This window comes from Crotalus tigris, unplaced genomic scaffold (assembly GCF_016545835.1).
Source record: "Crotalus tigris isolate CLP2741 ecotype Arizona unplaced genomic scaffold, ASM1654583v1 scf7180000018891.247784533:1973344, whole genome shotgun sequence".
Taxonomy (NCBI): Eukaryota; Metazoa; Chordata; class Lepidosauria; order Squamata; family Viperidae; genus Crotalus; species Crotalus tigris.
The window spans coordinates 1713902-1735476 of record NW_024097260.1 but is presented as its reverse complement, the minus strand read 5'-3'; the positions used below and the strand labels follow the sequence as shown (position 1 = coordinate 1735476).

Sequence of the window (21575 nt, the reverse complement as noted above, 5' to 3'; positions counted from 1 at the left end):
TTTCCTCCCCCTCCTCTCCCCCTCTTCTTCCTCTTCCTCTTCTTCCTTCTCCTCTTCTCTCGTCTCTCCTCTTCCTCCCTTCTCTTCCTCCTCCTCTTCCTGTATCAAAGGAAATTTGACTACTGGGGAAAACAGTTGGTTCAAGAAAAGTTAAATCCAGCCAAGGTAGCCCGCTTTGTTAACTTAAACAAAAGACCTCGCTGAGTATCCAAGCATTTGTAGTAAAACGGGGTGAACTCTCAGGGCACAGACAATTTCTTCTTATTTAATCCTATACCAGCCAAACAAAGGGATAGTAGAAAACTTCTTGGAAATCCCCCTATGCTTGGTTTAGTGCTATCCACCCACTCTAATTGTTTTTATCTTGGCATTGACATTTTCCTTCCCAGCTGGTTAATGACTTAAATGAGTTTCTGCAGCCTTTGGATCTGTGCTTGATTCTGCTTGGAAAATGGGGACAAGCTTCTTAATTGCTTCTGGACTAGTGTGTAATAGGGAAGGAGTGAAGGTTTGAGGAACAGAAGTGAACCTTCCTGATTTGCAAGAAGAAAGTCAACCTTACCAGGCAGACCAGTTGGGAAACAGGACCAGATAACCCAATTCTACCTTCTCATAGAACAGAATAACAATGTTGGAAGGGACCTTGGAGGTCTTCTAGTCCAACCCCCTGCTCAAGCAGGAGACGCCCTAGACCATTTCAAGCAAAGGGCTGACCAATCTCTTCTTAAAAACCTCCAGTGTTGGAACACCCACACCTTCTGGTGGCAGGCCGTTCCACTGGTTAACTGTTCTCATGGTCAGGAAATTCCTCCTTAGTTCTAGTAACTTTAAACTTAGTTCTATTGATGTCAAATCTGAGCGTGGTTTGCCGGAGAAGATGCATTCTGGTCTCTCCGGTTCCCTCTTAGCTTTTTATTGTCTCTTTCAAATGGTGTAGAAACGTGGTTTACCTCTACGGGTCTGTTGATGGTCAGTTGGTCTGAATGCCAGGCTTCCAGCAATTCCCGAATGGGTTTTTTTTTTTTTTTTTTAATTTGGCTTGGGACAGGATGGTCCCCGTTTCCCTGTTGTTTAATCTTTTTGCACGTGGTGAGATTAAAGAGTTATCCTGGCTTTCTGATTGCTCCTGTTTTTGCTGTACAAAAGACTCCCCCCCCCCCAGCAATCAAGTAGGTTTGAGTAGGAAAAAAAAAAAAAACCAAGTCTGCCAATTCCAGGCATAGATCAGCTGCTTAATCCTTAAACCCTCCAGCAATTTTGGCCTCCTCCCCTCCTCCGTGGAGCTCTCTCTCGCGATCCGCTCGGAGGCTTCGGCTCGACCCGTCGGATTGCGGGCTGCAGTTCCCCCCCACCCACCTCCCAACGCCCAGGTTGCAGGTTGTTGGCAAACCCGCTTTTCTTCCGGCTACTAAAAGCGTAAAAACCGGGAGTCCCTTGAAAAATGTGCTTTTTCTTCTTCTTTCTCTTACGCGTCCAAGCTGGAGCATCCCTTTTGCAACCGCGGGAGGAGGGGGGGGGGTTAGTAGCAGGCCGGGGTGCAAGGCGCAGCCCCGCCCCTCCTCTTCCCCCTAGCCCCCCCTGCAGTTTTCCCAGGAGTCGGGGCAAGAGGGGGCTCAGCCCGCTCCAAGCTCCGATTCTCCCCGCCTTGCGGGAGCTGCCGGAGCCTCCCCCTGCCGCCCCCCCCCCACCCTCCTCTTTACCTACCCCACCTCCGGGGGAATCCCTCGGAGGCGGAGCCTGGGGTGGGGGAGGGGAGAGAGAGAGAGAAGAGGGCGGAGCTCTACTGGGAACCCCACCCCTCCCCTCCCCGTCGGCCTTCTTTTGAAGTCTGGGCGAGGCGGGACCCACGCGCGGCGCTTTCCTTTGCCCACCGCCTCGCCACCCCTCTCTTGCTCACACCCGCAGCCGGACTGGGTCGGGAGGTTAACTGTCCGCGAAGGAGGGGTCGGAAAGCAGGTGGGGGTGGGGAGACAGGAAAGGGACCCCTCGACCCCCTTTGGGGATGGGTGACTTCGGTTCCCCCTCTTCCAGCTGGTTCCTAACTTGCTCTCCATCAGTTAACCTGCGCTGGGGGTCCAGCTTTGTCCACTCCTCTTCCCCCCCCAATATATATATATATATATTCCAGGTTCAAACGAGAACTTGAGTTTCTTGCCCTGCAAAGGGGGCGTCGCGCCACGGAGGAGGCGGCGATTCGCAGCCAGCCCAGCCTCTGCCAGGCGCGTTCCGCCTTTGCCAGCGAGGCGGGCGGCGGCGGCGACGGCGCCGAAAAGCGGGACGTTTCCATTTCGGGGACCCTCCCGCCTCCCCTCTTCTTCTGCACCCCCCCTTCCTCCCCTCCGTCTGGGCGCTGGAGGAGCAGGAACCGCGATTCCTTCGAGCTGGCTGGCTTTTTTTTTTTTTCCCTCTCCATCCCTCTCTCCAAAAAGGAATTCTAGTCCGTGGCGCGCCAGACTCCATCTCTCTTTGCGCATCGTTTCCCGTGGCTCCTGCTTTTCCTCGGGTGGGCAAACTTCAGCGCTTCTCACCTTCCTTTCCCCCCCCCTCTCCCTCAAAAGGAGACTTGGTTGCCCCCCCCGTTCCCCCCAGCTTCCCAGCCAACCCCTCCGGGGGGGGGGTGGTGAGGAGAGAAAAAAAAAGAAGGCACAAATTTGGAAAGTCGTCAAAGGTCTGTTTTTGGGTTGGTTTAATTTTTTTTTTGGGGGGGGCGAGAGGATCGCTTCCTATCTTGGCCTCTGAAAGTGACCGTTGTTTGCGCCCCATCCTGGCTTTGCGGGCATGGCTGGCGCTCTGCCGGGCCCCCTTCTGCCTGCCTCCTCTCCCCTTCCCTGGCTCCCAGCTCCGTCCCTTGCAAGCTTCGGGCTGCTTCTTCCCGACTTCGCTTCGGATCGACTCTACCTTGGAAACCTTGGCTGATGTTCCCCGAATAATATATAAGCCGGACGTAGATAGCGGAGAAGCTCCTGTATTTTGAATTTTTTTTTTCTTTTTCTTTTTCTTGGAAAGCGCCCCAGGAGAGAGCCCTGAAATCCAACGTGGAGCAAGAAATACATGTTTGTTTTTGGTAGACCAGCAGATGACATCGCTCTCTCCTTTCCCCCCCCTGGGATGAAGGGGAAAAAAGGCCCGGACAGGTGGCTAGTCCTCATTGTAAAGTTCTCAGGGCAAAGCCTTAACTTCTCTGCAACCCGCTATGGGGATCCTTTGGCTGAGTCAGATCATCCGGTTTCTTTGGCTTCTGCTCTTCAGCCTGGCTGTGGTGCTCTCCAAAGGTAAGGCAAAAATAAATAGAGATAGATAGATAGATAGATAGATAGATAGATAGATAGATAGATAGATAGATAGATAGATAGATAGATAGATAGATGGATGGATGGATGGATGGATGGACGGACGGACAGATGATAGATGGATAGATAGATAGATAGATGGATAGATGGATGGACGGATAGACGGATGGACAGATGGATAGATGGATAGATAGACAGATGATAGATAGACAAACAGATGATAGATAGATAGATAGATAGATAGATAGATAGATAGATAGATAGATAGATAGATAGATAGATTTCACTGCTGTTTAGGTTTTGGCCTCTTTTACAGAGAGATTTATCTGGAGCAAAGCAGAGTGGATTTACAGGTAGTCCTCAACTTACAGCCACAGTTGAGTCCAACACATTTCTGTGCTTAAGTGAAACATTTATTAAGTGAGTTTTGCCCCGTTTTTTATGACTTTCCTTGCCACAGTTGTCAAAATAATTATTCCAGTTGTTAAGCTAGCAAGACGGTTGTTAAACGAACCCGGGTCCCCCGTTGATGTTGCTTGTCATCAGGTTGCAAAAAGGGATCACGTGACTTTGGGACACACCAACGGTTATAAGTATGAGTCAGTTCCCGAGCCTCTGAATTTTGACCGTGGGGACGCGTCAACAGTCGCCAGTGTGAAAAACGGTCATAAGGCGCTTTTATCAAGCCTGTTGTAACTCTGAACGGTCACTAAATGAACGTAAACCAAGGATTTTACCTGTGCTTTCTAAATTACTGCTTCAGGGGTCAAGAGCCCTCCCCGTTTATTTTATTTTGCTTTTTTCTCACTGTTGAGATTTGAATATTAAGTCTCGCCTCCTGCTGAAAAATTCGGGCTTGGCAAGAAAAAAGTATTAAAAAAGTATTTGGGGCCGAAAGCTTGGATGGAGAGAAACATTAAATGATAGATAGATAGATAGATAGATAGATAGATAGATAGATAGATAATGATATGGATGGAGAGAGACGTTAAATGATAGATAGATAGATAGATAGATAGATAGATAGATGATAGATAGATAGATAGATAGATAGATAGATAGATAGATAGATAGATAGGAATCAGTAGATTTGAGACTTCGGAAAGAGTTCAGAGAAGACCAGTAAAAATGATTAGGTGCCTAGAAGCTAAAACATAGGAAGAATGATTGCAGGAATTGGGTATGTCTAGTTTAACAAAGAGAAGGACGAGGGGGGGACAGGATAGCAGTCTTCCAATATCTCAGGGGCTGCCCCAAAGAAGAGGGAGTCAAGCTATTCTCCAAAGCACCAGAAGGCAGGACAAGAAGCAATGGATGGAAACTCATCAAGGAGAGAAGCAACCTGGAACTAAGGAGGGAGGGAGGGAGGGAGGGAGGGAGGGAGGGAGGAAGGAAGGAAGGAAGGAAGGAAGGAAGGAAGGAAGGAAGGAAGGAAGGAAGGAAGGAAGGAAGGGCAATGGATGGAAACTAACCAAGGAGAGAAGCAACCTAGAACTAAGGTGAAATTTCCTGACATGAGAACAATTAACCGGTGGAACTGCTTGCCTCCAGAAGTTGTGGGTGCTCCATCACTGGAGGCTTTTAAGAAGAAGAGACTGGATAGCCATTTATCAGAAATAGTATAGGCCTCCTGCAAGAGCCTAGATGACCTCCAAGGTCCCTTCCAACTCTCTTACTGGTGACTTTGCTGTAGGCGTTTCCGTACATTATTTGGATGAGAAAAACCACATTTTCTGAAATGTTCTGGATGGTTCTTGGTGTAACCAAGAAGGTGCCAAGTTTAGTCCTGGCCTTCCATGGAGTCCAGTGCCCCTCTGAATGTGGGGGCTGACCAGATGACCTTGGCTAGTCTCTATCGGTTAACCTACCTCACAGGCTTGTTGTGATAAAAGGAGATGTTAGAAGGAATGGAACTATATATAAGAATGGAACTGTATATATATATATTTGCTGGAGGGGGCACCTGGGTGGAGAGAGACAATGCTGTGGAATGAATAATGGGTGGGGAAAAGATAGCTTTTCCCTGCTTCTCCTGTGCATGCTACTAGTCCTCAGTGAAGGATAAAGCTTTTCCTTGCTGCCAGGGGCTGTTGGGCTTTTGGTTTCTATAAGGGCTGTCAAACCCATTTTCAAATGAGTGTCAACATTTTCTTAGCTAGCTGACAGGCTATCGTAATGCCAGTTTGAGGTATTTAATGTATCTGGATTAAGAAACAATGTTTTTCTTTCTCCAAGTGGGGTGAAAGGACTTCTTTAACAAATGTGTATTCACAGGTCTTCTCTAGTGTTTCCCTGCTGGGTGTTAAGCAAATAAAAAAATAATCACTGAGTCTCTTTGAACTGAAGAAATATTCGCCTTTTGTGTAGGCGTGCTTGTGTATACACTGGCATCAGCTTTCCAGCTTTGCAAAGTTAGAAACTGTTTGGTGTGGTGGTTAAGGTGCTGGCCTAGAAACTAGGAGACGGTGAGTTCTAGTCCCACCTTAGTCATGAAAGCCGGCTGGGTGATTTTGGGCCAATCACCAGGCGACTGAGTTCTAGTCCTGCCTTAGTCATGAAAGCAAGCTGAATGACTTTGGGCCAATCACCAGGCGACTGTGAGTTCTAGTCCTGCCTTAGTCATGAAAGCCACAGTTGGGTGACTTTGGGCCAATCACCAGGCAACTGTGAGTTCTAGTCCTGCCTTAGTCATGAAAGCCACAGTTGGTGACTTTGGGCCAATCACCAGGAGATGGTGAGTTCTAGTCCCGTCTTAGTCATGAAAGCCACAGCTGGGTGACTTTGGGCCAATCACTAGGAGACCATGAATTCTAGTTCCACCTTAAGCATGAAAGCTGGCTGGGTGACCAGGTATCACCTGGAAGCTCTGAGTTCAAATCAGGATTCTATCTCCGTTTTGAAACATCGGCTTTAAACTGCCAAGGGGCGCTTCTATATGGATTGATTTGAAAGCAACTTGGTCGGAGTGCTGTGGAATTGAATTTGCAAACTGAATCTTTCGCTCAGCCCAGCTTGATAGACAACCCATATTCTAACTAACAACACTGGGGACAAGGCGATTCTTGCCATCTTCTAAACTTGACATTCTACCCAATTTCCCCATGACCAAAGGAGAACTTCTCAAGATCAACTTCTGGTTTTTTTTTTGCTTGAGTTTTGGAAATTTAGCAGTTGGACATCTAGATTGCCCTGCACGATTGATGTTTCTCGGCAACTTTAGAAGGTGTGGCCTTCAGCTGGATGGACAAATGGACGAAGGGGTGGGTGGAAAGGTAGATGGATGGACGAGCAAATGGACAGACAGGTGGGCAAGCTGATGGGCGGACAGATTGACCACTGATGGTCAGATAGAAGATGGACAAATGGATGGGTGACTGGTGGACAGACTGATAGATGAACAAGCAGTTGGACAGATGGGTGGACCGTCTTTCCCCTTTCTTTTTTGGAGATGTGTTTATGGCGTTGGCTTCATTTGGGCAGGAAGGAGGATCTGGAAGAACATCCCAACTTCATTTCCTAGGAACAGCTTATGGGAATTACGGAGTTACGTTATAAAGCTAGTGGGATTATTTGTACTCCTGATTAGACCCCCCATCTGAAATTGGATGTAATTAGAGTTCCTTGAAAATATCTCTGAAAACCATTGAGGTAAACCATAGAGATAATATTTGTAGCTCCAGCTATTAAAGAATCCCTGCTGGATTTTAATGCCTCCGTATTAATAATGCAGCCAACCTTCCTTTGGCTCAAGGCAATTTGAGTTTTTGGCTGGCTGCCATGGTCTACCAGCCCTTCAGGCTTTCTGTTGAACACACATATTTCTGAAACTTTCATGAACCGAGGATGGACAAGCTTGGATTATGCCAGTTTCACCGGAGGTAGCTAGCGAGGAAAGGGATGGCAATGTAAGGACCCACCCCACTTTGCATCTTAAGAAGACAGAACCCTTGGAATAATTCTTCCAACAGGCGTCCTTTATTAAGAGAAAATGGTCGCAGGCGTTCTAGACAGGACTTGGGGTCCAAGCTCTCCCATTCAAGGTTTTAAGGGGTTCCCCAGTAGCCCCACCCAATCACCCCCCCCTCTTCCAGCGACAGTCTCAGGCATTACACTCCCACCCCCTTTTCCTTACTGCCGGCTGGAGGGAGACTTCAGAGAGAACTACATGAAAGGTAATAGCCCCATTGTTATGGTTAGTCCTTTTGGCGATATTCACATTCACATTATATTTCATCTCTAGTTATCAACTATAGAAAACCCCATTTCTGCCTTCTCTGGATTCTGCCATACGATGAAGGGAAGGGGGGTGAACAAAGGGGCTTTATTCCCTTTGTTCACCCCCTTCCCTTCATCGTATAGCAGAATCCAGGGAAGGCAGAAATGGGGTTTTCTATAGCTGATAACTAGAGATGAAATATAATTGGATTCTGACAGGCACCTTGTTAATTCTCATCTAAACCTAGGGGAGATTGATGCCACATTGAAAAAAAAATCTTGCCGAAGCACAGGAGAGGTAGGGCCTTTACTTTTGGGATGAGGTCGGCAAGGTGTTGTGTGTCTCAAGGGTTTGTCTATCACCCCGATTCAGCAGTTTCCCATCTCCTTGAGTGAAATTCTAAAGGAAGATCTCAGGTGAGAATCTTTCCTTCCAAATTTCCACGCTGGAAGCATTTTTGTTTAGCTTTTTCACCCCTGCTAAAAGAGGCTTCTGGTTTTCTTCTCCGTTCCCTAACCTGCTTGGGGATTTCTTTCCAATTTCTTTTGGTGGTATTTCGATCAAACCAGGCAGGAGGCAGCAATGGTGGTGTACTTCTTGGTTATGCAAACTTTTTGTCGCTCTGAAGCTTCTTGGCTGTCCAAACTGGAAAGGCAGAGGGGTTTCTCTCTCTCTCTCTCTCTCTCTCTCTCTCTCTCTCTCTCTCTCTCTCTCTCTCTGCCTTTCTTGAGATCTTCAAAGAAAAAAAATCAGGAAGACGTGCTGACAACAGAATACAAGATTGTACAATGGAAGATGGGACACTCACAAATGCACCTTGGCCAACTCATTAAATAAATGCAAGCAGTACTTTCCCATTGGTTATGAGCGCGCTCTCTCTCTCTCCTTCTCTCTCTCTTTCTCCTCCTCCTTCTTTGGAAGGCATTGCACAAGTAAATTATCTTTCACTTGAGCATGGCCACGAGAAAATAGAGGCGCAATTTTCAGCAGGACCATGTAATAAGACGATGGATTTTTTAAAAAAAGAATAAAATGGAAGCAGGCCCAAGAATGCAGATTGATTCAGCTAGAGAGGGAAAAGATCTGCATTGGATGTTGGGATGTGGTTCAAGAAGAGGGCCTTTTAGCCTTGTGGACAGGCCCAGCTCAAGAACAACACCGAACAATCCAGCCAAAGTTCAGGTCTTGCTCACACCCTGTAGACAGAATCTTGCCAGACTAAACTTTCACTCATCAACACATGACGGACGTATTGAATGATAAAACAATAAGGTTAATGTATAATTAGATAGAAATAAATAATATTATTGACATTATTTATTTGAATAAAGGTAGATTGTTGTACCTGAAAAAATAATAATAAACGTTGTTGTTGTTGTTAGTTGCGAAGTCGTGTCCGACCCATCGCGACCCCATGGACAACGTTCCTCCAGGTCTTCCTGTCCTCTACCATCTTCTGGAGTCCCTTTAAGTTCACGCTTACTGCTTCAGTGACTCCATCCGGCCACCTCATTCTCTGTCGTCCCCTTCTTCTCTTGCCCTCAATCTTTCCTAGCATTAGGCTCTTCTCCAGTGAGGCTTATAAATAAATAAGTTCTAATGTGTCCTTTGGAGCAAAAATTAATATAAGAGCCGGTCTTAGTTTTCGAGAAGATATGGTAGCAATAAATCAGTTGAATTGGACCTTCATGTCTTTCATGTTTGGTCTCCAAGCCATACCTGTTCAATCCAAAGGCTGCCCTTTGTTGGTATTTGTTATTCAAGTTCGGCTCAGCTTCACGTATCTATGGAGTGTTCTTGGCAACAACACACAAAGAAGTTGTGTGTTCACCTTCTGAAGGATTAGCCCCATCTCCCCGACTTTCGAGTCTAGCTTACAAATCAACTTTTCAACATTACTAATCACCATTCAAGTTGAGGCACTTGTCATACACTTATCTTACACACTTTGTAATTCTTTAGTAGTTGTTGCTCGGCGCCAAATGTGGGCTATAGGGAGGGTGAGCAAAAGCATCCCAATGGAACTCTTCCAACGTTCTTGGGTGCGTCTAGCAGTGTGCGGGCGAGCATTATCGTGAACCAGCACACAACAACACAAAGAATTTGCCCTGTTCGTCTTCTGAAGGATTCCTTCCCCGACTTTCTAGTCTAGCGTACAACTCGGCGATTCTGTCTCCTAAGCGGGCCTGGTGGCTGCGTAGTTTGACTTGTGAGCTCTGGCGAAAACCAACTGACGCTCGGAAGGCAAAAATCTAACCCGAAGTGCTCAAAGTAACTTCAGCTAAAAACCAGAGCAAGGGGATCAGGCTGCCTAACGAAGGGCCCACGATGTTGTATTTATTTTACATCGTTTCCTATCATCCAATTAGTCATGCCTTCTGGCTGTCGTTAAAGAATATCAATAATAATAATAATAGTAAAGTTGGAAGGGACCTTGGAGGTCATCTAGTCCAACCCCCTGCTCGGGCAGGAAACCCTACACCATTTCGGACAAATGGCTGTCCAGTCTCTTCTTAAAAACTTCCAGTGTTGGAGCATTTACTGCTTCTGGAGGCAAGCTGTTCCACTGATTAATTGTTCTCACTGTCAGGAAGTTTCTCCTTAGTTCTAGGTTGCTTCTCTCTTTCAACGCCAGATAAAACCGCCCGGGGTGGAAACTAATCACCTCATCGGAAGGAGAGAGAGTAGCATTTTGGTACCCAGAGGTTGTGTGTGTCAATGGGGCTGGTTCTCCACATGGGACAATGTGGGTTGTCTCTCTACACCCTGGAAGGTTGAATGAAGTGCTTTCTCTTTTGCGCACCTCAATGAGATCTATCGAGGGCAGGTAGACTCGACTTACAACTAGAGTTTCCACTGCTAAGCAAGGCGGATGTTACATGAGTCTCCCCTGATTCTATGACTCTTTTTTTTTTGCTACAGCTGTTAAGTGAATGACTGCAGCTATTAAGTGAATCACATGGTCTCTAAGCAAATCCAGCTTAATGGGCTTATTGGAAGCCTCCTGGGAAGGTCACAAGTGGCAATTGGAAGTCCCTGGGACACTGTAGCCTTCGTAAACACGTGCCGGTTGCCAGGTGTCCCAAGTTTTGATCATGTGGCTGTTGCAGTGATTGGTAGTGGAAGGACTGGTTCTAAGTCAGTTTTTCAGTACTGTTGTAGAATAGAATAGAATAGAATAGAATAGAATAGAATAGAATAGAATAGAATAGAATAGAATAGAATAGAATATAGCTGGAAGGGACCTTGGAACAGAACAGAACAGAACAGAAAAGAATATTGGATGGACTAGAGTAGAGTAGAGTAGAGTAGAGTAGAGTAGAGTAGAGTAGAGTAGAGTCGAATAGAATAGAATAGAATAGAATAGAATAGAATAGAAAGATTGTAGAATAGAATAGAATAGAATAGAATAGAATAGAATAGAATAGAATAGAATAGAATAGAATAGAATATAGCTGGAAGGGACCTTGGAACAGAACAGAACAGAACAGAAAAGAATATTGGATGGAATAGAGTAGAGTAGAGTAGAGTAGAGTAGAGTAGAGTAGAGTAGAATAGAATAGAATAGAATAGAATAGAATAGAATAGAATAGAATAGAATAGAGCAAAATAGAATAGAATATAGCTGGAAGGGACCTTGGAACAGAACAGAACAGAAAAGAATATAAGATGGAATATAGTAGAGTAGAGTAGAGTCGAGTCGAATGGAATGGAATGAAATAGAACAACAGGATAGGATAGGATAGGATAGGATAGGATAGGATAGGATAGGATGAGAGGAGAAGAGAAGAGAAGAGACAGAAACTCTGTACTGTTCAACTGTGTTGAAGATTGGTTGCCCAATCTCTTCTTGAAAACTTCCAGTGTTGGAGCACCCACAACTTCTAGAGGCAAGTTGTTCCCCTGATTAATTGTTCTCACTGTCAGGAAGTTTCTCCTTAGCTCCAGGTTGCTTCTCTCCTTGATTCATTTCCATCTGTTGCTTCTTGTCCTGCCTTCAGGAGCTTTGGAGAACAGCTTGACTCCCCCCCACTTCTTTGTGGCAGCACCTTAAATACTTTGAACGGTCACTAAATGATTGGTTATAAGTCGAGGGCGACCTGTACTCTTTCATTGGTCAAAACTTTGATACCTCTACAAATTCCATCTTGGACACGAAGGCCTGGACTTGGCCTTCAGCGATGAATATCACCCGAGGAATGAGTTGGTGTCCCTCACGCCTCCCTCAAGTGTGCTTTGCTGAGTCTGAGCATGCTTCAAATCTCCAGCCAGCTTTTTGATCTTCCTTTATTTCCTGACCATTTTGCCGCCTCTCCAAACGTCACCCTTTGACTCCGGCTGGTTCAATTGACGAGAGGCTTCGTCTCCCTCCATTATTACAGAATTCCGGGTCCCCGGCACCCTCTTGCCAGCTCTGATTCGAGAGGGTAGTTTTTGATTAGACTTGTAAGCTGGCACCTTTGAGTAAACGGAGATAAATAAATCACTGAGGCTAGAACAGCCAGGATCAGATTTGTTTTGGAATTCATTCAGGCTTCAACGTACGGCCCCGATGACATGAGAGTCAGCCGAGGCCGGCCCGGTGCTCTGCCTGCTCTGAATTAGGCTGAACCTGTTGGAAATCAAAAGTTCAGGGAGCAAAGATGAAATAAATTGAAAGAGTAGCTCGAAACAAATGAGAATGGAAGGTGTACTACTTGAGCATGATCTGCGATAGGGAAGGGAAGACACGGAATGCATTAAGCATTATCAGCTGCCAGGATGTCCCTGTTTTCTCCATTTTTTCTACCAGATCCTCCTCCTCCTCCTCCTTCTCCTCCTCCTCCTCCTCCTCCTCCTCCTCCTCCTCCTCCTCCTCCTCCTCCTCCTCCTCCTCCTCCTCCTCTCCTTTCTTGATCTGAAGTTGATCTAAAACAATCCTTGGCACAGAATCCAAATCATATGAAGTATTAGTACTGCTTTATAAAGCCTTAGTAAAGCCACACCTGGAATAGTGCATCCAGTTTTGGTCACCACATTACAAAAAAGATGTTGAGGCTTCTGCAGAGAAGAGTAACCAAGATGATTAAAGGCCTGGAGATTAAAACATATGAAGAACGGCTGCAGGACTTGGGTCTGGCTACTAGTCTAAAGAAAAGAAGGACTAGGGGGGGACATGATAGCAGTGTTCCAATATCTCAGGGGCTGCCACAAAGAAGAGGGAGTCAAGCTATTCTCCAAAGCGCCTGACAGCAGGACAAGAAGCCAAGGAAGAGCCGAGGTGGCACAGCAGTTAGAGTGCAGTACTGCAGGCCACTTTAGCTGATTGTGTTCAGCAGGTCAGCGGTTCAAATCTCACCGGCTCAAGGTTGATTCAGCCTTCCATCCTTCCGGGGTAGGTAAAATGAGGACCCAGATTGTTGGGGGCAATGTAAATATATATATACATTGCTTACTGGAGAGTGCTTGCACTTATATACATTACTTACTAGAGAGTGCTTGCACTTAAAGCGGTATGTAAGTCTAATAAATAAATAAATAAATAAATAAATAAATAAATAAAGCGACAGAGGGAAACCAATCAAGGAGACGAGCAACCTCGAACTAAGGAGAAATTTCCTGACCCCGAGAACAATTAACCCGAAGTCGTGGGCACTCCATCCTTGGAGGTTTTCAAGAAGAGACTGGGGCAGCCATTTGTCCAAAATGGTATAGGGTTTCCTGCTTGAGCAGGGGGTTGGACTAGATGACCTCCCAGGTCCCTTCCAACTCTTGTTATTCTGTACTCTTGAATCCAACCCTTCCACACCTCCTGCAGCTTCTTTGGAAGGCCAGTTTTGCATCCGTGGCTGGATTGATCCGATGACCTCGATGCTAGAAGCGAGACTCTGAGACCGTTTCGCCAGAGTCTAAAGGAGAACCCACCCAAGTCTGACTCTTAGTCCTCGGTTTGAACTCCAGCTTTCCCCAAATTTGCTTTCACCCCCCCCCCTCCTCTGCTTTGAGGCACAAGTCAGCTTCCTAAGTGAATTCTCGGTGAAATAGAATAAGAGGAAGCAGGAGAAGCCGAGGCTGAAAAGTTGGGGGGGGGGCCTGCAGCCGTCTAATCCCATCCTTCAGCGCCCCTGTTTATTTATTTATTCTTAATTATCCTGTCCTTGCTGGGGTGGATGGATGGATGGGTGGGAGAAGCAGGTGAGAGGAATGGGAGCCATTTCTGGAGAGGTGAGCTGCTGGGTGGTGGTGGGGAGAGACTTAAAAAGAAAATGGCAATCCTTCCCTCATTATTTCCCCAGGGAGTTTTTCTCTCTCAGAATTACCTTCATGCCATCCTGAGCCGAGAAGGGCTCCACTCCAGATCTCTGCCCCCAGAGACCCCTTGTCTAACGGGCCTCGTAATTAGCATCACTAAGCACTGGGTTGTTATTTTTTCCCCTTTCTTTCCATGGGTTGGGAAGAATGGGGAAGGACAGCAAAGGAGAGGAGAATCTGGTTGTTGTTTTTTCCCCCCCCTTTCTTCTAAGCAATCAGTTTTTTTGGAGGGGGGACATAGCACTGCTAGTTGTTAGTCCTGTGTACAGATACCCTTTCTGTTTATTTACACGCACGTGTGCATACACACGGACGCACGCATGCATGCACACGCACAAACAGAGAGGCTAGATCTTGTGAGAAATGCAGGCAGGCCAATATGCTGTGACCAGATGATTCAACCAGTTTCTTGCAATGAATTTGAGAATTAATTCCTTCCTTCCTTCCTTCCTTCCTTCCTTCCTTCCTTCCTTCCTTCCTTCCTTCCTTCCTTCCTTCCTTCCTTCCTTCCTTCCCTCCCTCCCTCTTTCCTTTCCTTTCCCTTCCCTTCCCTTTTGTTCCCTTCCCTTCTCTTTTCTTTCCTATCGTCCCTTCCTTCACTTCCCCTCTCCTCTCCTCCCCTCCCTCCTTCCTTTCCCCTCTCCCCTCTTCCTCCTTTCCTGTCCTGTCCTTCCTTTCCTTTCCTCCCTCCCCTTCCTCCTTTCCTTTCCTTTCCTTTCCTTTCCCTTCTTGTCCCCTTCCTTTCCTCCCCTCCCCTTCCTCCTTTCCTTTCCTTCCCTTCCCTTTCCTTTCCCTCTCCTCCCCTCCCCTTCCTCCTTCCTTTCCCCTCTTCTCTCTTCCTCCTTTCCTCTTGGCAACCTTCATTTGATGGGATAAAAAGCACATCCACCCTGCTGCACCATCCTAGATGGGCAGAGAGAAATGGAGGCGGCGGGGGGGGGGGTTCCTTCAGAATGTGACCCTGATAATTTCCTGAAATGAGTAAAAAAAAAAAAGGTACTGGAGAGTTTGAAACTGATCAAATGATCCACTTTTTACTGATTCATTAAAGAAAGTGTAGAGTTTAATATCCTTGGGAGCAGATTAATTTCATAGTTAAGTAATCTCTCTCTCCCCCTCCCATCCTCTTTAGCGTTCAGGAGGTGTGTGTGTGTGGGGGGGGGGAGTTCACGGTTGGAACTACATTTTACTAAGTAATTGTATGTGGCACTTGCATTAAATTAGCCTCCTCCACAAACCGAACGGAGGTCGCTCTCCCCGTGAACCGTAGTTTCCGGTGTGGCTCTCTCGTTTCCAGGTGTCAAAAGAGCATTTTTAAAAAAAACATTTTATTTTCCTTTCCACCAATGGAAGAAAGTGAAGCAAGGGGTAAAAAACGATGTTATAGGTAATTGAGCAAAAGACAGATGGACGAAAGGAAAACAGTGGGCTACAAAATAAAAAATAATCGCTGTGCTGTTTTATGTTTCCGATGATTTCTGATTCCGCTGATTCGGCTCTGCTGAACTGATCTGACTCAGGGAATTCATAACTTGCAGCTTTGCTCCTAGGAAAGGAGAGAATAGTTGGTTTGTCTGGCTATCTATTGAAATATTGATGATGATGATGATGATGATGATGATGATGATGATAGAGTTGGAAGGGACCTTGGAGGTCTTCTAGTCCATCCCCTGCACAGGCAGGAAACCCTATACCATTTCAAAGAAATGGTTGTCCAATCTCTTCTTAAACACCTCCAGGGTTGGAGCACCCACAATTGCTGGAGGCAATTAATTGTTCTCACTGATGGGAAATTTCTCCTTAGTTCTAGTTGGGATTTCTTTTTAATGAGAATAGAGTAGAGTAGAGTAGAGTAGAGTAGAGTAGAGTAGAGTAGAGTAGAGTAGAGTAGAGTAGAGTAGAGTAGAATAATAGAATATATGGAATGGAATGGAATGGAATGGAATAGAATAGAATAATTAGAATAGAGTAGAGTAGAGTGGAGTGGAGTGGAGTGGAATGGAATGGAATGGAATGGAATAGAATAGAATAGAATAGAATAGAATAGAATAGAATAGAATAGAATAGAATAGAATAGAATAGAATAGAATAGAATAGAAAACCTGGAAGGGACTTTGGAGGTCTTCTAGTCCAACCTCTGATCAATTGTTCTCACTGTCAGGAAATACTTCCTTAATTCTAGGTTGCTTCTCTCCTTGATTCATTTCCATCTGTTGCTTCTTGTCCTGCCTTCAGGTGCTTTGGACAATAGCTTGGCTCCCTCTAATTTGTTTCAGCCTCTGAGATATTGGAACAGAGTCTCAACATCTTTTTTGTATCATGGTGACCAAAACTGGGTGCAGTATTCCAAGTGCGGTCTTACTAAGGCTTTTCCATGTGCCAAGACGTCTCAGTGCCCCATCCTTGCTCTCTCTCTCTCTCAACTTGACCTGGGTATAATTCAGTGGATAGCCAGACAAGCCAACTTATTCCCCACCTTCACCAGTTGTCTTGTTCATATCCCACTTCATCACCACGATAGCGCAACATTTGGGGATGGGGAGAAAGTGGAAATGCTTAGAACTTGTTGTGTGTTACATTTCCCAAGCTGGCTAGTTTTTCTGAAGTTGTAGAAGAGGGTCGTCTTGCTTGCAATGAAGGTTGCGTTGGCTTCTCCAAAATGAAGTCCATATTTGCTTGTCCATTTCCTCAATCAACTGGATGTTTTAAACCAACCTGAGCATGTCTATGGAGATTCTCAACCATCCAGATTCTCCCAAAGGTCCTTTTTTCCAAAAGGCAACTGGACTTTCTTACTTTTTTTCTTTGAAAACATTCACTGCTCATCCAAGAAGCTTCTTCAGTTCTAACCGAATGGTGGGGGATTCAGGATTTTTCAGTTAGGAGGTTGTATAAATATTTATAGAAGTATATACCGAGAAGGTTAGATAAATAGAAGTATTAATGTAAGAGAAAATTAATCTTATTTAGGAGAAGTGGGGAGAAAGGGGAGGAGAGTGGTGAAGGAAAGAGAAGAGGAGAGGAAGAAGAGGGAAGTAGGGAAGAGAAGAAAGGGAGAAAGAAGGGAGAGAAGAAGGAGTGTGGATACAGTGAAAGGGGAAACGGGTGAGCAACACCAAAAGTCCCGTGTATGTATTTATTTCATTTTATTAAAAGTATCTGATATATGAATGTAAAAAGAATGTATGTTAACATCTGATAAATATCATGGTATGTGTATGGGGGAAAGTTTGGAAAAATAAAAAAAATATTATTATAAAAAAGGAGGGGAATTAGAACTAAAGAAGCTTCTTGGTTGAGAAGCAAAACATTTTCCCAGAAAAAAAAAAAAACCCAAAGAAGTCAAGTTGCCTTTGGGACAATCCTCATCATGCTTTCCGAACTTCTCGTGTGTTTTTACTTTTCCAACTTCTAGCTTCAGATCCTGATCTTGCAACATCAACATTTACTGCTGGCTTAAAAAGAAAAAGAGAGGAAAAAAAAAAGTCTTGATGTTTGCCTTAAATTCATCCAGGGAACCTTTTCATCAACTAGGCACTAAAATGTTGCTAATTGCAGTTGGAGAAAATATATGTAGCTGAATCAGGTTGAAGGGATGGGCATCCATTTCACTGCCCACTTAGGGAACATCTTCAGTTTTGTGATCTGAGCGAAGATACTTCCCTTCTCCAAATCATAGCAAGGAAGATGTTACCTAGGTGAGCAATGAAAGGTCTGTGAGTGAAAAACTCAGCTCTGAGAATTTACAACTCAATTGCTTAATTGTCACTTGGCTCCGGAGAAGAGAGTTTTCCGTTGATTGGAAAGAACTCCCAATCTTCCATTAACAGTCCTCCTTGCAGTTTAATGAGAGTTCAGCTTAACTATAGTCCTAGTTTAATCTTGGCAAGCTGCCCAGAATCATTTTTGGAGTGGGGTGGCCTAGAAATTCAGCAAGTAAATAACCCAATCACAAATCCCAATTTGAAATCAAGAGTCCGCCACATCATCTGGAATGGCTTTAAGGAGGATTTAGGAAACCAGCTTGACGGATTAATAACCGTCTAGATTATTTGTGACTTCGCCGTCATTGGCTCACCGTCTGGGTGAAGCAACCCTTGTATGCAATGCTTACAAATGTCTCATTCAGAAACCGCGCGGTCGATTCTCCAAATTGGATCATCAAATCCAATCAGCAATCTGATTTGCATCACAATTTATGGATTGGAGACATCTGAATGGGGGGGGGGTGAAGGTTTGTTCTCTGGGCTTGTGGGTTGGTTTCCAAACATTTCGTTCCGAGCCTCAATTGGTTTGATTATCAAAGCCTTTTCTGGAAGGCGCCAAGAATTGACTCAATCGGGATCAAACAAGTTTTATCTATCCAGGGTGGTGGGGAGACCCATGAAAAAGTGATAGGTGCCCCATTGCTGGAGGCTTTTAAGAAGAGACTGGACAGCCAATTGTCTGAAATAGTATAGAGTTTTCTGTCCATGCAGGGGGTTGGTCTAGAAGATCTCCAAGATCCCTTCCAGCTCTGCTATTCCAAGATGCCACCTCTGTCTTTTCCTGACACATCCATGCTGCCATGTTCTCTCACAAGGTTCTATCTGCATAATGTGCCTGCATAATGCCTTCGATAAAACCAAAGAAACATTTGGGAACCAAGGAGATCGGGAATATATGAGTCTATACCTATGTTGTATATAGTATGTTTTAGGTGTGTGTCATGTATGTGTTTCACTTTGAGAGCGGGCAACTAAATTTCATTTTTCATGTGTAAGAAAAAATGACAATAAAGGTTATTTTATCTCTAATAGGAAAGATTGAGGGCAATAGAAGAAGGGGGCGACAGAGAATGAGATGGCTGGATGGAGTCACTGAAGCAGTAGGTGTGAACTTAAATGGACTCCAGAAAATGGTACTGAATTTTGGAACCTTGACTTCTTCCGGGGTCGAATCGGGGACCTGAGATGAGTTGGTGTCATTGCAAAACTACGTGGTAGGAGCCTCGGTGTGTACTTGTGTATCTGTGTAGTAGCTCAGATATCAGGACGGTGCCCGTTTTGCTCTCATTTCTTGCCTTACTTGGCCTTGCCAGCTCATTGGCATGCTGGTGACTTCGCGGAGGTATCGGAATAAGCAACCAGAGTGATGTTTATTAGTGCATGCTCTCCAAACCTGGATGAGTTGAAGTCTTCAGTTAAAGAGCTTGTCTTCGAAGCATGCTTCATTTCCCCTTCGCATAAATTAACATGCATTTATCTTGCCTTAGCAAGCTATTAGCATTAATGTAAACAAATACGGTCTAGATTCCTTCAAGACTGCCACTTTAATCACCAAGTAGATGCTAGTGAACAGATTTGAGATTGGGATGTGGTATCTTTTGTTCTTTTTTTTTAAATGTTCTAATGGGTGAGTTTCTTTGATCCGGCATTTTGCTTCCTCTTCCGCACCTAACCACTCGTAAGTGGTGCAGCTGTCGGTTTTGAATCTCAACTAATTGAAATTAGGTAGATAAAAGCCGAGATTCTTTCACTCAACGGGGAGTGAAAGCTTCTTCAAACAAGAGTTGAGAGGTGTTAATTTTAGGGTTCCTTATTTTTTTTTCCTTTCCCATCTCAATTCACTCTGGAAGTGCCCGCTGCTTAAACCTCAAAGAGGGATATGAGGAATGTTGGTGGTGTAGGAAAAAACGGGTGGTTTCTTTGCTCCTGGAGATGGATTGTGGTGGGCAACCAAGTGAAGTATGGATTTGGTTGACCGTGGTTAAAAAAATAGAGGAAGGGTTAATCAACTGGGTGGTTTTTTCCAGGTCCTTCTGCAAATGGATCAATTACGGTACCATCAAGTTGGTGCCAACTCTTGGTGACCACATAAATACAGTTTTCTCCATGGTGGATCATTCACTGCTTCTGGAGGCAGGTTGTTCCACTGGTTAATTGTTCTAACTGTCAGGAAGTTTCTCCTTAATTCTAGGTTGCTTCTCGCCTTGGTTAGTCTCCATCCATTGCTTCTTGACCTGCCTTCTGATGCTTTGTAGAATAGCTTGACTCCCTCTTCTTTGGGGCAGCCCCTGAGATACTGGAAGACTGCTATCCTGTCCCTCTCATTCTTCTCTTAATTAAACTAGACATACCCAATTCCAGCAGCTGTTCCTTATAAGTTTTAGCCTCCAGTCCCCTAATCATCTTTGTTGCTCTTCTCTGTACTCTTTCTAAAGTCTCAACCTCTTTTTTACACTGTGGTGACCAAAACCGCATGCAGTATTCCAAGTGTGGCCTTACCAAGGCCTTGTAAAGTGGTATTAATACTTCACGTGATCTTGATTCTATCCCTCTGTTAATGCAGCTCAGCACTGTGTTGGCCTTTCTGGCAGCTGCAGCACACGGCTGGCTCATATTTAAGGGATTGTCCACTCAGACTCCAAGATCCCTCTCGCAGTTACTACTATAGAGCAAGGTACCCCCTATACTATACCTGTCCATTTGGTTTTTCTTGCCTAAATGTAGAACCTTAGTTTGGAATCACTACACCCTCATAAGAGGCCTTGCATTCTGTTGACTCTGGTGCCAATTCATCTTGTCCGTTACTAGATCAGATTCTTATGAACAGGTACCGTAGCATGAAATAAACCCATAGTGGTTTTTGAACCCCATCCCAGTTCCCAATTTCTTGCGCCTAACACCTATCTTTCCTGCATGTTGGGAAATGTAGCTTTCCCATGTCACTTTAAAAGCACTGGTGGAATCGAGAGTGGGCTGATTGCAATCTCTGAAAGTACAGCACAGTCCAAGAAGGTCTGACAGGCTGAGCTAATTCTCCATCCCGTTTTTGCCGGATTTTTATAGGAATCAAAAAAAAAAAAAAAAAAAAAAACCCTGATAGGCGCCGTGTTATTTTATTTTGGCTGTGGTGCCACTCTTCAAATCTTAGATTCCTCCGCAAGATGAGCAGTTACATTTTAAAGGCACTTTAAAATGAAATAACGCTCCATCTTTCAACGAAAGGCGACGGGAGCAGCTCCCTTTGATTTTACAAATGGATTGGCAGAAAAAGGCCATTCTCAATCCTTAGATTGATCTGTGGAGGCATCTGGTTTGATTTGCTAATCTAACTCAAATGGTCTCTCTTTTTTTTTCCCGGAGACTTGAAGGAAGATTTCATTTGGAGGTGTAAACAGATTGCTTTCTGGATCAATTTTCTCAACCGAATCCTTTGCGCAGTCAGTCTTCTGCTCGCTGAGTAGCAATTCCTGCTTATTTAGGTCATGCGTGATCTGCTGAATGTACACCAACCTACCGTAATGTGTTTTCTGACTATTTTCTGGATTTCAACAAGCTTGAGAAAGTTCTACGGATGGCAGGTTTTCTCTCTGCCCCATAAACCTCACCTTCGGTATGTTGTTAAATTTCAGCTTCTCGCCCTTTTTTTGTTTAATCTCCATAACGTTAACTTGTTTTATAACTTTAATTTTTTTTTATTGCTGGATCAATGCATCTGTCAACATGGATTTTTGCTGGAATTCAACTTTTTTTTTTTTTTTTTTTTTTTTGCCGGAACACAAAGGACGTAGGAAGAATTTTTATTTTTACAATCATAATGAAGTGATCCCCGCTGATTGTGCTTGCTGTGACAGATAGATGTACCCAATTTGGCAGAGCCTTGCTGTGCCATTCTTAACAAGGTATTTGGATTAAACGGCACCTCCATGAGAGAGACATTAACCCCATTGCAATCTTAGTGGCCAAAGAAATAACCAACAGAGCACGGTAGATAGAATAGAATAGAATAGAATA

At 44.7% G+C, this 21575-nt stretch overlaps 1 protein-coding gene across 3 annotated transcripts in view; it reads left to right on the top strand.

Annotated features, from left to right (window-relative positions):
• The window catches only part of LOC120314346 (transmembrane protein 132D-like), a 218732-nt gene that overhangs the window by 16229 nt on the left and 180928 nt on the right, over window positions 1–21575 (top strand). For 2 of the 3 annotated variants that reach the window (XM_039357357.1, XM_039357358.1), the window contains one exon: window positions 3007–3272. The exons of the other annotated variant lie outside the window; for it this stretch is intronic. In XM_039357357.1, coding sequence (XP_039213291.1) covers window positions 3194–3272 — 79 coding nt within the window. In that variant the 5' untranslated portion in view covers window positions 3007–3193. The remainder of the gene's footprint in view (window positions 1–3006; window positions 3273–21575) is intronic. 3 annotated transcript variants of the gene reach the window in all.